Raw genomic sequence first — 16,533 nt, 5'->3', positions numbered from 1 at the left:
TTGTTAACGAGTTGTTTTTGTTTTACAACAATCAATCAATAGTGGTAATATGGTCATCATTAAGATGAGTTTTTAAAGTCCAGATTTTTTTAAAATTTGAAGTGAAATTTCACCACCTACCATGACACAATTTGAGTCCATGTCCACAGAACATTAGCCTGAGGTTTTGGATTACTGATCTAGTGACGTTACCACCATGTCACTACACCCAACTCAATACAATTAAATCAGTGTGATATTTCACCACATATTGCAGAACACAAAAATGACTAGGAACTTACAGCTCAGAATTTGATTTTCAACGAAAATGATTCATAACATGAAGAGATTGTCCTAACTGCACACAAATTGCCAAGAAATTTGATTTTAAAAAAGGCTTTAAAATTTGTATAGCATGTAAGCTTAATTAACAAAGAATGGAGCAAAAGATTAACTTTGATAACATACAACTATGATTTTAGACAACGGAAAACAGGGAAATCTAGAAATCAAATCCATTTGTGGTTTCTACAATTATTGAAATTACAAACATATAAAGAGCTCCAACACAATAATTTCCATTTTATAAAAACAAAGTTTACATATACTACCATAATGAAGATTAACTTAAAGTAGCCACATCTAATTCAATTAGAAATGGAAATCAAAATCAAAATACTAGATTCTTTCCAACAACGATATTTCAATGAAGAATTAGAACCAGTATGTGAAATACTACTTCCTGCACAATCAACTGAAGTACACCGCATCCGGTTTTCCCTCCCAAAGAGGTTCCTAATCTTTATAAACACCATCATAGTCCTCCGGCGGGCATATAACCAGCAATCAATTTTGCCACTTAACTGGGTAATATTAATCATTTGTAAATATTATGGTTCTTACAAAGTATGAGAACTCAAAGATGCTAAGCAATAGAAACATCAAGGTGTTTTTTTATTAAAAAAAGTGTCCATTATTTTAACAAAACCATAAAGTTGTCCACCAAAATGTTGTCTCTTAATTGCATGCCATAGGCTCACTCATCTCAGCACGTCAATCACTCTTGACAATACTCTTTGAAAATTCAGGCAGGATCTAAAAGAATTCACACAAGAGATTCAATCGCTTCCTAAACCTATGCTTAACAGAAATGATGTTAAGCTATATTGTTCTCTTACTTAGAGCTGAAGTTAAGCATGAAATAAAATCACATACAAAACTTCACTGCAAAATTACAAAATGTTTCACTGTTTATAACATATTACAATTTAAAGAAAGAAATTAAAACCCTTTACCTTCGTGTGAACTGTAAATTTCACTTTATCTCTCTCACTAAGAGCATCTGAAATGTCAACCTGAAGAATAGCATCTGTTTGGAGATCTACAATGACAGGTCTAGGCTGAAATGGAAAATAAATGAATAATAATCCTCAACATTGTTCATTTTGTCAAAAATACAGTTGAATCTGAAGTTTAATGTAGAAACATATGAATAAGTTATTTTTGATACCAAGAAGTGGTATTAAGAACAAATGCTAAATGGTAAGATTTTAGAAAAAACAGCAAATGTAGCTTGGGAGTTGGTATATGGATCACAAAAGAGGATCCCTCTTTTGATAGAATAAAAAACAACAGGTGATTTTCAATTTGTACAAGACTCAAAATAATTAGCAGTATTGTTCTGAGTTTTCCAATTCCAAGAAAGATTGAAAAGTGACATGAAAAGTCCAATGTGGATTCACTTAGAAATTGCCAGACAGGAGGGATTTACTTATGATGACACTTGCAAAGATGAGTATTTCTTCACTGGAGCTAAAATGGTTAAAGGCTGATCTACCATAATCTTCAAAGTGATGAAAGAATTGTAAAAGTGATGGATCATTCCCACTACTTTTTGAACACTAACAAGGTGGCACAATTTCCTACTAATTAAAAAGAGAACAAATGGTAATGTATTAATAAAAGCGCCTTTGCATAGCTAATGGTCAGAGTGGAAACCCCATCCCTCAAAGTATTATAAAGGGACAAGTGGTCTGAGGTGCATTTGTTTCAATGCGAGAAGTACAGTAGGTAAGGCAGACAAATTTAGGGCGTGGATTAGTACCTGAGAGTATGATGTTAGTGATATTACTGAGACTTGATTGAGAGAAGGGCAAAATCGGCAACTCTATAGCCCAGGATACAGATGTTTCGGATGGAATATGGAGGGAGGTAAAAGGGGTGGAGGAGTTGCATTACTGGTCAAAGAGGACATCACAGCTGTGCTGAAGGAGGGCACTATGGAGAACTCGAGCAGTGAGGCAATATGGGCAGAGCTCAGAAATAGGAAGGGTGTGGTAACAATGTTGGGGCTGTACTACAGACCTCCCAACAGCAAGTGAGAGATACAGGCATACATATGTAGACAGATTATGGAAAGATGTAGGAACAACAGGGTGGTGGTGAAGGGAGATTTTAATTTTCGCAACATTGACTGGGATTCACTTTGTGTTAGGGGTTTAGATGGAGCACAATTTGTAAGGAGTATCCAGGAGGGTTTTCTAGAGCAGTATGCAAATAGTCCAACTCGGGAAGGGGCCATACTGGACCTGGTGTTGAGGCATTAGCTGAGCCAAGTGGCTGAAGTTTCAGTAGGGGATTACTTTGAGAATAGTGATCACAATTCCGTAAGTTTTAGAATAGCGATGGACAAAGACAAGAGTGGTCCTAAAGGAAAAGTACTGAATGGGGGAGCGGGGGGCTGGGGAGATATGCGTGGAAAGTTCTTTACACAGAGGGTGGGGGGTGTCTGGAAGGCGTTGCCAGTGGAGGTGGCAGAGACGGGCAAAGTAGCATCATTTAAGATGTATCTGGACAGATACATGAATGGGCAGGGAGCAGAGGGATACAGATCTTTGGAAAACAGGCAACAAGTTTAAATAGTTGATCTGCATCGGCACAGGCTTGCTGTAATTTTCTTTGTTCTTATGGTCAAGCAGGATACACAAATTTTGACAGAAGCCCCTGAACAAAACAAATACAAAAAGTGTATCATGAATAAAGACAACATATTTAGATGGACTATATGGGGAAAAATACAGCAGACCTGATGGGTCAGTGATTCTAATCATGCTTGAAGATCGTTTAGACTTACATGAAGATAATCTCAGAAAATCTAACAATGCCTAAATGCAAGCATAATTAGGTATAAAATCAATGCCCATTAGTACATTGAAAATCTAAAAACAATGATCTTTTATGTGCTGACATAGAATGCTTTTTCTACCAAAGTAATATTGCAAGATTTAGTAGACACTGCATCCACAGTTCAATTGGTACAAATAGGGCTGTAACATTATTCAATTTCTTTGAAGCAACTTAAATACATATGTATTATCTGTTATCACCCTATATCTAAGGATTCTGAGCATTAGCCCTACAAACTGAAATGATTTGAGATAAAAATCAGCAAGTTCCAGAGAAACTCAGCAGGTGTGACAGCATCTGTGGAGAAAGAAACAGAGTTAAGATTCTGAATCCAATATAACTCTTTGGGACTTTTCTCTGATCCAGGTCCTCCTTATTAACATCTGGAGGTTTGTACCAAAATTGGAAGAGCTGTCCACCCATTAGTCAAGTATTAGTCTGATATAAACATATTCACAGAATTCTAATTTACCATGCTCCAGAAATCACTATTTCCATCCCTGGATATGTCCTGTTCTAGCGACAGCATAAATCCATCAGATGGTGTGAAACAGTGATATACAATCAGGAATGAGGTGTACCCACAAAAGAAACTTTGTGCTGATTATCAATTATTGCTCCGCACGCCTGATGAATCAGTGCTCCTTTATGCTGAACAACAATTGGAAGAAACATTGATGATGGTAGGGCACAGAATTAATTCTGGGTGAGGAACTTTCATCACCCATCACCAAGAATGGTTCAGTAGCACCATTACTGACTGAGTTGACTGCTTGTATGCAATGGCAAGGAGACAAATCAGAGAAAAACCTACCTTGACTTTGCCCTCATCAATTTACTCAAAACAGACACATATGTATATGATAGTGTTCACAGGAATGACCACCTCACTGTCCTAGTGTTGGAAAAAGTTCTGTATTTACATGAAGGATACCCTCCAGTGTGTTGCGTGGCATTACCACTGTGGTAAATGTTACAGATTTCAACGCAGTGTCGTTGAGGGGCTGATAGCCATCAGCAGCAGAAATATAATCAACCAAAATCTGTAATCTCATGTATATCCCTTACACTATCATTACAATCAAGCCATGGGATCAATATTAGTTCAATGAAGAGTGCAAAAGGAAACCCCAAGAACAGCACCAGGCATACATAAAAATAGGGTGTCAATAAACTGACATTATAGCACTGGTCTATATGTAAGCATAGTAGAAGCATCGAGCGATAGAGGAAGCTAAGCAATTTCACAAGCAATAAACAAGAACTAAGCTCTGCAGTCCTGCCACATCCAGTTATGAACGATGAGCAATTAAGCAGCTCACTGTAAGAGGTGGCCCCACAAATACTGGTTCCTCAAATGACAGGGGAGGGGGGAGGACAACATATCAGTGTGCAGACAAGGGTGATGCTTTTGCAACCACTTTTAGTCAGGAGCGCCGTATGGATAATCCATCTTAGCCTCTTCATGAAGTCCCTGCTTTAAGGTAATTCAAATCATTTTTATGACATTATAAAACAGCCGAAAGGCAGGGACACTGCGAAGCCTGTGGGCCCTGACATATTTCCCGCATACTTGAGCTAGCCAGGGCCCTAAACAAGTTATCCTACCTTAGCTACAACACTGGTAACTACCCAGCAATGTGGAAAATTGCTCAGGTATATCCCATTCACAAAAGGCAAGACAATTCTAAACTGCCCAATTACGCCATGTCAAATCAATCCACAATCAATCATCAATAAAAGTGGTGGCAGAAATCAAAGATGCTATCAAATAGCAATAACCTGCTCACTAATGCTCAGTTTGTGGGTTCCAGAGTCATTCAGCTCCTGGCCTTGTTAAGGCCATGTTCCAACAGGGACAACAGCTTAAACTCCATTCTTTCCATTACAAGGCCAGAAGTGGAGATGCTCAATGTCAATTGCATGATATTCAATCCCAATCATGACTCTTCAATTACTGAAGCAGTCCATGCCCACATACAGAAATACCTGGATAACATTCAGGTTTCAGCTGCTATGTGGCAGAGAATCATACGACATGGAAACAGACCCTTTGATTCAAGAAGTCCATCCCAAACTAAAAACTCATCTCATCTGTCTGCACCTGGCCACTGTCTCTCCAAAATCTCCCCTAAAATTCAAAGGCATGACAATTGCAGGCCCAAAATATCTATATCCTGGAGATGATAATTGACTAGTAACTGTATTAGACTAGTCAATATTATTAGTCAATATAATGTGGTCAGAGGCCTGGAATTCTGGAGGAAGTAATTCACACCCTAATTCCCAAACCTGCTCACTACCTGCACAGCACAAGTTAACAGTATGGCTACTCAAATACAGTGTGAACTGCAGTAACAACTGGTCGCACAGCATCACAGGAGCAGAAGAGTCAATTCTCCTGCTCTATTGACGCTGCCTGACCTGCTGTTATTCCAGCTCCACACTGTATTGACTCTGATTCCAGCAGATGCAGTTCTCACTATCTCCCAATATGACTGCTCCACTTGCCTGATGAATGCAGCTCCAATAGCACTCATGAAACCTGACACCGACAAGGGCAAAGCAGCCAACTTGACTGGCATATTCACAAACATTCACTCCCTCCACTAATATAGAGTAGCTGTATGTACCATCTACTAAATGCACAGCAAAAATACTACATCATATGCAAATAAAATACAATAAAGGTGGTCATTAAAATCAGTGACAGAAGGATAGCATAAAACCCGAAACGTTTTATAATGTTTAACAAATCAAAACGCACAAAAATAAAGCAAAGATAAGCAAGGTTATTTAGCTTATCACAACTGTCCTTGTAGAAACTTAGTATTCCTCCAACACATCACAATCAAACTGCCTTTTGAATGATTCCAGCTTTTACTTTTACTACTCCAGGAAACCAAAGTGTTAAATCACTATGAAGTGCCATCTGAATCTTCAACCTATCACTGATCAAAAATGTACCATTTTCCCTTGGTGCAACAGTTAAAAGTTTACCCAAAATAGTGCATTAAGTTAACAATTTTCAAACTACTTTGCTACCTTATGTTAATATTAGATGCCAACTTTCTGACTTTATTTCTCAACAAATTCCATTTGTGAAATTGGTTCACATTTAGATTGGTTGCACTTTCTCTACTTCACTGTAGTAGCTAAATTTCAAAAACACTTTGTTCATTGAGAGGAAAGTTCCAACTCATTCAAATGCTTTTAAGGCTGAAGAGTTCAAGCTTTTCTTGGCTAACCACTTAACAGAATCAAGACATCAGAGGCCTGATTTTAATCTATTCAAAACCCATCTATCGCACAGAAGTATAATCAGTTTTCAGGAGCCATCTCTGCAAGCTCTTCTTTGCACTGATTCCAAGTTTGGTTTTCTGTTAAGCTTTAGTAACCAATACCAAATGTACTGCATAAGTTAATTTTTAACCAGAGTTCAAAACGACTTCTGTATGATGTCCTCAGACTTACACTCCACACTAATTTCACAACAAAGCATTCTATTTGTTCTGTTAACTGCTACTTGGCCATACTGAAACTATTTAGAGTCTATAACCCTTTGATTCTCTTCAGCCTCCCCTTTAGCCAGTTCAACATTCAATAAGGCCCATGATAAAATATAAACTTGGCGGGTTATTCAATAACTTGGAAGTGGTTCAGAGCTAAAATGTAAGCTGGTCCATTACTGAACTGAAAAACAATGGTTGGGAAACAAGCTGTCGAAAACAATGGTATCGAAGATAATGGGAACTGCAGATGCTGGAGAATCCAAGATAACAAAATGTGGAGCTGGATGAACACAGCAGGCCAAGCAGCATCTATCTCAGGAGCACAAAAGCTGACGTTTCGGGCCTAGACCCTTCGTCAGAGAGGGGGATGGGGAGAGGGTTCTGGAATAAATAGGGAGGGGGAGGTGCACCGAAGACGGAGAGAAAAGAAGATAGGTGGAGAGGAAGAGTATAGGTGGGGAGGTAGGGAGGGGATAGGTCAGTCCAGGGAAGACAGACAGGTCAAGGAGGTGGGATGAGGTTAGTAGGTAGGAAATGGAGGTGCGGCTTGAGATGGGAGGAAGGGATGGGTGAGAGGAAGAACAGGTTAGGGAGGCAGAGACAGGCTGGGCTGGTTGCGTGATGCAGTGGGGGAGGGGACGAGACAAACTGGGCTGACCTGTCCATCTTCCCTGGACTGACCTATCCCCTCCCTACCTCCCCACCTATACTCTCCTCTCCACCTATCTTCTTTTCTCTCCATCTTCGGTCCGCCTCCCCCTCTCTCCCTATTTATTCCAGAACCCTCTCCGATGAAGGGTCTAGGGCCGAAACGTCAGCTTTTGTGCTCCTGAGATGCTGCTTGGCCTGCTGCGTTCATCCAGCTCCACACTGTTGTCTAAAACAATGGGTCAGGTTGATTGAACTGGGAAAAAAAACCTAGTTAACTGGTTTTTCTTCACATGCAAACTAAATTGTACACGGCCTTGACACAAACAACCACTTAAATAAAGGTGACATATTTACTAGCATTCTGAGCAATAATTTGTACCACTGTGTTCTTAATTACATTTGATCAACACCTCTACCTTCAAAATCATTGGACTTAAAGCACTGAGGATTTACATCATTTTAAATGCTGGCAAGATATCTATACTGAGGAAATCAACATGCACATTAATGACAAACACCACCTGAGTTAAGTATCATTTATTCAATTTCATATTTGTTCGAAAAGATATTTTGATCACTTGGGGAGATAATTTTAATTGTTTAAGTACTTTGCTGTTTCAGTACCTTGAGGTATTATTTGACCTGCAAACAAACCCGCACATTCATCTGTCTTTTTAGATATAATCACTGGCATTATTAGTAACAAGATCATCAGCAACAAAACTTAAGTATTTTCACACAAAATTCAAAACACGTACAATCCAATTTAATATTCAGCCACTAATTTCACAAAAGTGTGCAATCTTTGAAATACATCACAAAATGGTTAAGCTAACTCTTCCCACCAACAAAACAGGTCAGAAGTTACGCTCCAGCAATACAAGGGCCTGGTTCGGCCATATCTGGAGCACTGTGTCCAGTTCTGGTTGCCTCATTACAAGAAAGATGGGGAAGCATTGGAAAATGTGCAGACGAGATTTACCAGAATATTGTCTGGAATGGAGGAAAGGTCTTACTAGGAAAGGTTGAGCGCGCTAGGGCTTTTCTCTTTAGAAGGACGAAGGATGAGGTGACTTGATAGAGGTGTACAAAATGATCCGAGGTATAGGTAGAGAGGACAGCCAGAGGCCTTTTCCTAGGGTGGAGGTAGCTATTACGAGGGGGTATAGTTTTAAAGTGAATGGAAGTAGATATAGGGGAGACGTCAGAGGTAGGTTCTTTACTCAGAATGGTAGGGGTGCGGAATGCATTGCCGGAGAGGGTAGTGGAGTTGGCCTCATTCGGAGCATTTAAGTGACTATTAAATAGACATGTAGATGATAGTATAAGGTAGGGGTGGAAATTAGATAGCATTTAGGATTAGGGTAAAGGTTCAGCACAAAAGTGGCCCTGCACTGTGCTATGTTCTGTGGAGAAGAAAAATCAAAATAATGTTATAAACTCAAGAGATAGTAATTTATGGTAGTATCAATAACTTGCTAAAAATAAACCAAAAACTGATTTCACAGTTCTCCAGCTCTTTTATGAGCATAGGACAACAAAGTTTTCACTTTATTCTGAGAGTTTACAGTTCAAACAGCTGAGTTTCAGTAGGATCAGAGCTGCAAAGATCTCAGCAATTACAGACCCTTGACTTCTACGTTAATTACTCCCAGAAAAAAAATAGTCTGCCTAAGGAATGAAAACTTACAAGTGAAAGTCTGCCGAAAGAACTTCCTGAACTGCACTGTTCTTACACTCTTTAACCAAAAATACAAATGACCCTTTTGGTCATTTTCGCTGCTAAATTTCTTAAAAGGTGACTTAATAACTAGAAATCTAAACCATCTCTAATAACAAATAAGTAAATTAATGTTAAGTCCTATCACACCATATTGAAGAGAGAAAACAGAGAACTTAGCGACAAAACAAAGCTACCATAAATACATATTTGGTAAAAGCATCTTAAGGGAAATAATTTACGGAAAGAGAGGACGGGTCGGCGGACGAGACGGCGAGTGGATCCATAAAAAAGGCAAGGCTGAAGCCCCAGGATTACTAAATTTGCCTGATTTCCCAAATAAGGCCCAAATGAGGGCCCATGACAGGGAGACGGAGAAACTGGGAACAGCAAAAACTTACTCCTCGGTCCTCCTCTGACAGGAAGTCGGGGCCATCGTCCAACCCTTCCTGCTGATTGAACAGAACAAAACAGTGTCACTGCACACAGCAGTACTAATATCCGCGCCTGACATTGTGCTCCGTTACAAAAAAAGAGAAACCATCGGAAAAATCCAGGAATGGGCTCAAATCGAGAAGACCCACCATCATGGCTGCAGCAGCGAGAGGGACCCGGAGTCACGTGACAGCCAGGGAACCCCGTGACGCAACAAACGAGAAGGCGGATCTTCCATTCAGATAGGAGGAGGAGATTATCCAGTGTACGACTGTCACCCGCTGGGGGCAGGGGTGAGATTATCCAGTGTACCACTGTCACCCACTGGGAGCCGTCACCACTGTGGACAAAGGGGAGATTGTCCAGTGTACTACTGTCACCCGCTGGGGGCAGGGGGAGATTATCCAGCGTACAACTGTCACCCACTGGGGGCAGGGGGTGATTATCCAGCGTACAACTGTCACCTGCCGTGGACAGAGGGGAGATTATCCAGTGTACTACTGTCATCTACTGGGGGCAGGGGTGAGATTATCCAGTGTACCACTGTCACCCACTGGGAGCCGTCACCACTGTGGACAGAGGGGAGATTATCCAGTGTACTACTGTCACCCGCTGGGGGCAGGGGGAGATTATCCAGCGTACAACTGTCACCCACTGGGGGCAGGAGGAGATTATCCAGTGTACTACTCTCACCCGCTGGGGGCAGGGGTGAGATTATCCAGTGTACTACTGTCATCTGCTGGGGGCGGGGGGAGATTATCCAGTGTACCACTGTCACCCACTGGGAGCCATCACCACTGTGGACAGAGGGGAGATTATCCAGTGTACAACTGTCACCCACTGGGGGCAGGAGGAGATTATCCAGTGTATCATCATCACCCACTGGGTGCAGGGGGGAGATTACCCAGTGTAGCACTGTCACCCACTGGAGGCAGGAGGACATCATCCAGTGTAGCAGTGTCACCAACTGGGGGGCAGGAAGAGATTATCCAGTGTAGCACTGTCACTATCTGGATCGGGAGATCATCCATTGTACCACACTTACTCACAGATGGGAGGGGATGATCATCCAGTGTACCGCAGTGAGTGTGAAGCCCAGTCAGCTGTTGTCACTCATGTCAGTGGGCACAATTTTAGTGGGAGTGTAGGCACATGGGAACTTGAATGTAGTATGTGCTGAAGTCACAAAAGACATTAGGACTCGTGGTGAGAGCAGCTAATAAAGCGTACCATATCCTGGATTTATTAATAAAGTACTTGAGCCCAAGATCCAGGGAGGTTATGCTGAAATTGTACAAGACACCTGTAAAACCTCTGTTGGAGTACTATGTACAAATCTTGGTGCCATGCTTTGGGAAGGAAATTGCAGAGCGTGCAGAAGGGACGTAGTAGTGACATAACAGGGAGAGGAAGTTATAACTAGAATATTTCTGATTCCCAGATTTATATTTTGGGGATAATGAAATGTGAGGCTGGATGAACACAGCAGGCCCAGCAGCATCTCAGGAGCACAAAAGCTCCTGAGAAGCTGCTGGGCCTGCTGTGTTCATCCAGCCTCACATTTCATTATCTTGGATTCTCCAGCATCTGCAGTTCCCATTATCACTTTATATTTTGGGGAAGTGGGTTTATGGTGAAATTTGAATTCATTAAAAGCCTGGAATAAGAAAAACTAGCCTAATGGTGACTAATAGCCACTGCTGATAGCTGCAAAAACCCATGTTGTTCACTAATTATCTTAAGGAAAGAAAATCTGCCAACCTTCCATGGGCTGGCCAAGACTCCAGACCACTTAACAATCTGGTTAATTCTTAACTGCAGGTAGGAAATAAACGCCGGCCAGCAAAGCCCACACCCCATGAACAAATATAATGAGGTTTTCAGGAATGATTCCAGGGATGAGAACCTTCAGCCAGGTTCGAGAGAAAAGGAGATTTGATAGCAGTGTACAAAATCGGGAGGGTGTGTTGGACAGAATAGATAGGAAGAAATTCTACCAGCCTTAATGAGGATTGAGAACAAGAGGGTACAGATTTAAAGTGATTTGCAATTGAAGCAAACATGACGTGCAAGAAACCTTTTCACATTACGAGTGGTTTGACTCTGGAAATGCACTGTCTGGAAGTGTGGTGGAGGCATGTTCAATTGAGGCATTCACAGGAGCAGTAGATGATTAGTTAGAGTCATAGAGATGTACAGTACGGAAACAGACCCTTCATTCCAACTCGTCCATGCTGACCAGGTATCCTAAATATCACTAGTCCCATTTGCCAGCATTTGGCTCGTATCCCTCTAAACCCCTCCTATTCATATACTCTTCCAGATGCCTTTTTAAATGTTGTAGTTGTACCAGCCTCCACCACTTCCCTTGGCAGTTTATTTCATATATGCACCACCCTCTGTGTGAAAAAGTTGTCCTTTTGGACCCTTTTAAATCTTTCCCCTCTCACCTTAACCCTATGCCTTCTAGTCCTGGGCACACCAGTCCTGGGGAAAGGAACTTGGTCATTCACGATATCCACGCCTCTCATGATCTTATAAACCTCTATAAGGTCATCCCTCAGCCTCCAATGCTCCAGGCTAAATAGTCCCAGCCTACTACCTATAGCTGAAACCTTCCAACCCTGGTAACATCCTTGTAAAACCTTTGTGAACCCTTTCAAGTTTCACAACATCCTTCCTATGGTAGGGAGACCAGAATGGCACACAATATTCTAAAAGTAGCCTCACCACTGTCTTGTACAGCCAAACATGATCTCCCAATTTCTAAATTCAATGCACTGACCAATAAAGGCAAGATTACCAAATCGCTTTTTCTTTATCCTATCTACCTGCAACTCCACTTTCAAGGAACAATGAACCTGCACTGCAAGGTTTCTTTGTTCAGCAACACTCCGCAGGAACTTACCATTAAGAGTATAAGCCCAGCGCTGGTTTGCCTTTCAAAAATACAGCACCTCACATTTATCTAAATTTAACTTCATCTGCCACTTCTCAGCCCAGCTGATCAAGATCCTGTTGTTCTCTGAAGTAACATTCTCTGCTGTCCACTACACCTACAATTTTTGTGTCATCTTCAAACTTGCTAACCATGCCTCACATGTTCCCATCCAAGTCATTTATATAAATGATGAAAAACAGTTGAGCCCAGCACCGATCTTTGAGGCACATCACTGGTCACAGGCCTCCAGTCTGAAAAGCAACCTTCCACCGCAACCCTCTGTCTTCTACCTTCGAACCAGTTATGTATCCAGTTATGACTAGTTCTCCCTATATTCCATGTGATCTAACCTTGCTAATCAGTCTACTATGAGGAATCTTTCTGGAATACCTTACTGAAGTCCATTTAGATCACATCCACTGCTCTGCCCTCATCAACCCTCTTCATTACTTCTTCAAAAAAATCAAGGTAGTGAGACATGACTTCCCACTCACAAAGCCATGCTGACTATCTAATCAGTCCTTGACTTTCCAAATATATGTGAATTCTGTCCCTCAAGATACAGTGTAACAACTTGCCCATCACCGATGTCAGGCTCACAGGTCTATAGTTCCCTGGCTTTTCCTTGCCACCTTTCTTAAATAGTGGCACCATGTTAGCAACCACCAGTCTCCCAGCACCTCACCTGTGGCTTTTGATGATACAAGGGGCCCAGAAATCACTTCGCTAGCTTGCCACAGAGTTCTAGGGTATACCTGAGCATGTCCTGGTTGAATAGAATCAATATGCGGAGCAGTGGGGAAAGGCAGAGAATAGCACTCAGGCAAAACACTTACCTTGACAGCCAATAAGGACACAATAGGCTGGATTGCCTCCTTTCTCACTAACAGTCCTGTGGTTCTGTTATCGCCAGTTCAGGGAGTATGAAATCTAGTCAGTCACACTGAAGGCATGGCATATGTCACCCACTTAAGCTGCTGTCATCTAGGCTTAACGCTGCCTGTACCCAGTGGGTGAGAACAGCTGGCTGGACATGACCCCTTATTCTCAGATTATGCCCTCTTGTCCTAGACTCTCACATGGGAAACAACCTCTCTGCATCCACCCATAACCATAAACCCCATAAGATTTTTATCTGTTTCAGTCAAGTCTCCTCTCCAAAATAAGATCGTGCTGCAGCTAGAAACGACAACATGACAGGATTTGTTTTAGAAGCAACCTCTGGACATTAATAACATTTGCAAAAGGCAAGAGACATTTAAAACATGACTAACCAAATTCCCTAACATGAATTGGAAGGCTACAGACATCTTATCCAAATTTAAGCTTTTAAGCAAAGCATGGAGCTATGCTTTTTAGATTTAGCTGTTGCGAAACCAGATAAGCAATTAGTGAAAATAAATATAGTCACTAGACATGACGGTAGACATTGAGTCATACTTCAGGCCTGCCTGACAAAGACCAGAGAGATCTTCCTGAAATATGTGAAATACAAGAAAATCGGCTTTGGGGAAAAACAAACTTCCACATTCATTCAGAATGCTGAATATTGCAAGGAAACCTGTGGAGCTTTTATATCATAGATTTAACAGTAGCTATAACTGCAAGTAAATGACTAATGGTAAATGCTGCTTTAGTACTTAGGATAGACAACAGCTATAAAGGGCTTTTTTGTCAAGGGAAAATATCTCCTTTGTCTTCAAACAATGCAGCCAAGCACATAACGAAACGAAAGGATGCAGGGGTGACTCAAACTCTTTTGCTAGAGAAGGGTTTAGTTTCCCCTCCAGAGAGTTCAATGAAACGCTAAGTGTTTGTAAATGGGATAGGTGGAGAGTAATTCTGGTTCCATTTACAAAGTCCACTTCAAGTATGCTTTAGTGTCTGCAAACACAGTAGTCAGGCTAGTTATAAAGTTTCAATGGACACAGTGATTTTGTCCTGGGTAATGATTTTGTAGCATTGAATGTTATAGTTTCATCTATAAAAACAGCAAGTTCAAATCCAAGAGATGGAATACTTGCAAGGACAGGTTCCGGGAGTTTTTCCAGTACGTATAGTGACTAAAATAATGACCAAAAACAGTCCATTACCAGAGCTCACAGTAATAGCACAAGCAGATTTTAGGGTAGCAGAAAATCTTTTTAAGAATGCAGATTTTTCCAAAGGAGTGTCTGGCATGACTTTACTAATTGAGACTCAGGAAACAGAACCAGAGTTAAATAAATCAGCATAGACAGCTCACACTGAAGCTAATGCTGAAGGGATTCCAGAGTGCTATTATATTTGAAATGGAGTTCTGATGAGGAAGTGGAAACAGCCTCATAGAGTTACGGTAGAAGATTGGACTGTTGTTCCTCAAACAGTGATACAGTCCAGATGTTGAAAGGAGATACTGTAAGTAGTGTATCAAACTCCAATGGCAGGACTTTTGGAACATGAAAAATACAAGCACCAATAAGCAAATATTTTATATTACTAAGAATTCATGTAGTCATAATGTAGTACAACAAAATGTGTCATATATGTTAAGTAGCAGGAAAACTTTAATATTAAGTTAAACCAGCACCTTTGTCCTCTGACCAGTGTTTTGAAGAATCATTTAGTTGAATGTTAGTAGTTTATGTAGGATCATTGCCAAAAACTCAAGCAAGACTTCAGTATATCTTACAGCTACAAATGTGACAATTTGATTTCTAGCAACAGCTAAGGTAGCAATGGAAAACTTAACTCGGTTTTTCATTTGTTACGGACTACAAATTGTGATACACTCTGCTCAGGGTTCTAAATTTATGTCTGAAGTTTTCCACAGCATCATCAATAGTTTGGGTATAAAACAGTTAAAATCAACTGCTTATCATCCACAAACATGGATCAGAGGAGAGATAGCAGCAATAATTGAGGCATGCGTTCACAAATACCCACAGGATTGGGACCAAGGATTTTTTTTAGTATGGGCTACCAGAGATTCTCCAAATGAATCTACTGAGTTTAGTCTATTTGTGTAGATTTATGGTCATGTGATTAAAGACTAATTGAAATTGATGAGAAGAAGTTGTTGAAACAGAAATACAAATCCTCAATATTGGTCGTCGTGCCCGTGTCTCTAGAAAGTTGTGTATAGTAGCACATGTAAATTTGAAGAATTCATAATGAAAATGAAAGAATGTGCAGACTCTTTCTGCATCTACAATGTTTCAAGTAGGAGGTGAAGTATTGGTATTGTTGCCTTTGTAAGGCGGACCTTGGAAAGCAACATTCTGAGATCTACACAAGCTAGTTAAGCAGGTTACCATAGTGATTGGAACAAGGGCCAGGTGGATCTCATTGATTATGCATTCCCTGATTGGGACTATTAACCAGGGCCAATCAGGGAGCCCTGGCTGACAGATATAAACAGGAGATTTCAGACAATCTCTTCATTCTAGAGACTGACTTGCCTGAGTGCTGTGTATGTGAAAATAAAGGGTGACAGGATACCAGCTCCTGTGCAGTTATTTAGTGGTGATGAGAATGGAATTAGTTATTTACCCAGCTGTGAGAAGCACTTTACCATTTGCTTAAAATCCTCACAAAGGCAAACCAAACCATCAGGTTTCACAATTGGTGCAACCAGTGCTGTCCATTCCACAAACTTTGCTGGTTTGATCATTTCTTTGCTTTCTCGCCTTCTGACGACTGCCTCCACTTTTGCCTGTAAGGCAAATGGCTTTGTAGGCCATGTAGAATCCCAGAATGGCTTCTTGGTCAACATGCAAGTTGGTCTTGACTCCTTTGATAGCCCTTAGACCTTCCTGAAAAACATCTGGGTATTTAATTAGGATTTTATTCAGGAAACCATTTTCTGATCAAAAAAATGTTGAGCCAGTCATGGTGAAGCTTTCTCAACCGATTCCACCCCATCAACCTTAGCCTGGAGCCTCTTATGACAATCAGTGGTAGCTGCACCAAATGCTTCTCAAGGAGACCGGAACCAAAGCCATACAATTCATCTATAACTCAGGAACAAAAACAAAATTGTTGGAGAGGCTCAGCAGGCCTGGCAGCATTGTGGAGGAGAAAACAGAGTTAACCTTTTGAGTCCAGTGACCCTTTGTCAGAACAGACCC

General features: G+C 41.0%; 1 protein-coding gene across 2 annotated transcripts in view; it reads right to left on the bottom strand.

Moving 5' to 3' along the window:
• Window positions 1–9,705, bottom strand: part of snx6 (sorting nexin 6) — a 48,252-nt gene extending 38,547 nt beyond the window's left edge. Inside the window, exons 1-3 of one of the 2 annotated variants that reach the window (XM_048537734.2) lie at window positions 9,633–9,705; window positions 9,450–9,500; window positions 1,275–1,379 (exon numbers count right to left, since the gene is read on the bottom strand). In XM_048537734.2, coding sequence (XP_048393691.1) covers window positions 1,275–1,379; window positions 9,450–9,500; window positions 9,633–9,638 — 162 coding nt within the window. In that variant the 5' untranslated portion in view covers window positions 9,639–9,705. The remainder of the gene's footprint in view (window positions 1–1,274; window positions 1,380–9,449; window positions 9,501–9,632) is intronic. The other variant, XM_048537735.2, reaches the window with a different exon arrangement.
• Window positions 9,706–16,533: the final 6,828 nt, after the last annotated feature.

This window comes from Stegostoma tigrinum, chromosome 10 (genome assembly GCF_030684315.1).
Source record: "Stegostoma tigrinum isolate sSteTig4 chromosome 10, sSteTig4.hap1, whole genome shotgun sequence".
NCBI lineage: Eukaryota > Metazoa > Chordata > Chondrichthyes > Orectolobiformes > Stegostomatidae > Stegostoma > Stegostoma tigrinum.
Note: the sequence above shows the minus strand (reverse complement) of the source record. Positions and strands in the feature narration are given on the sequence as shown.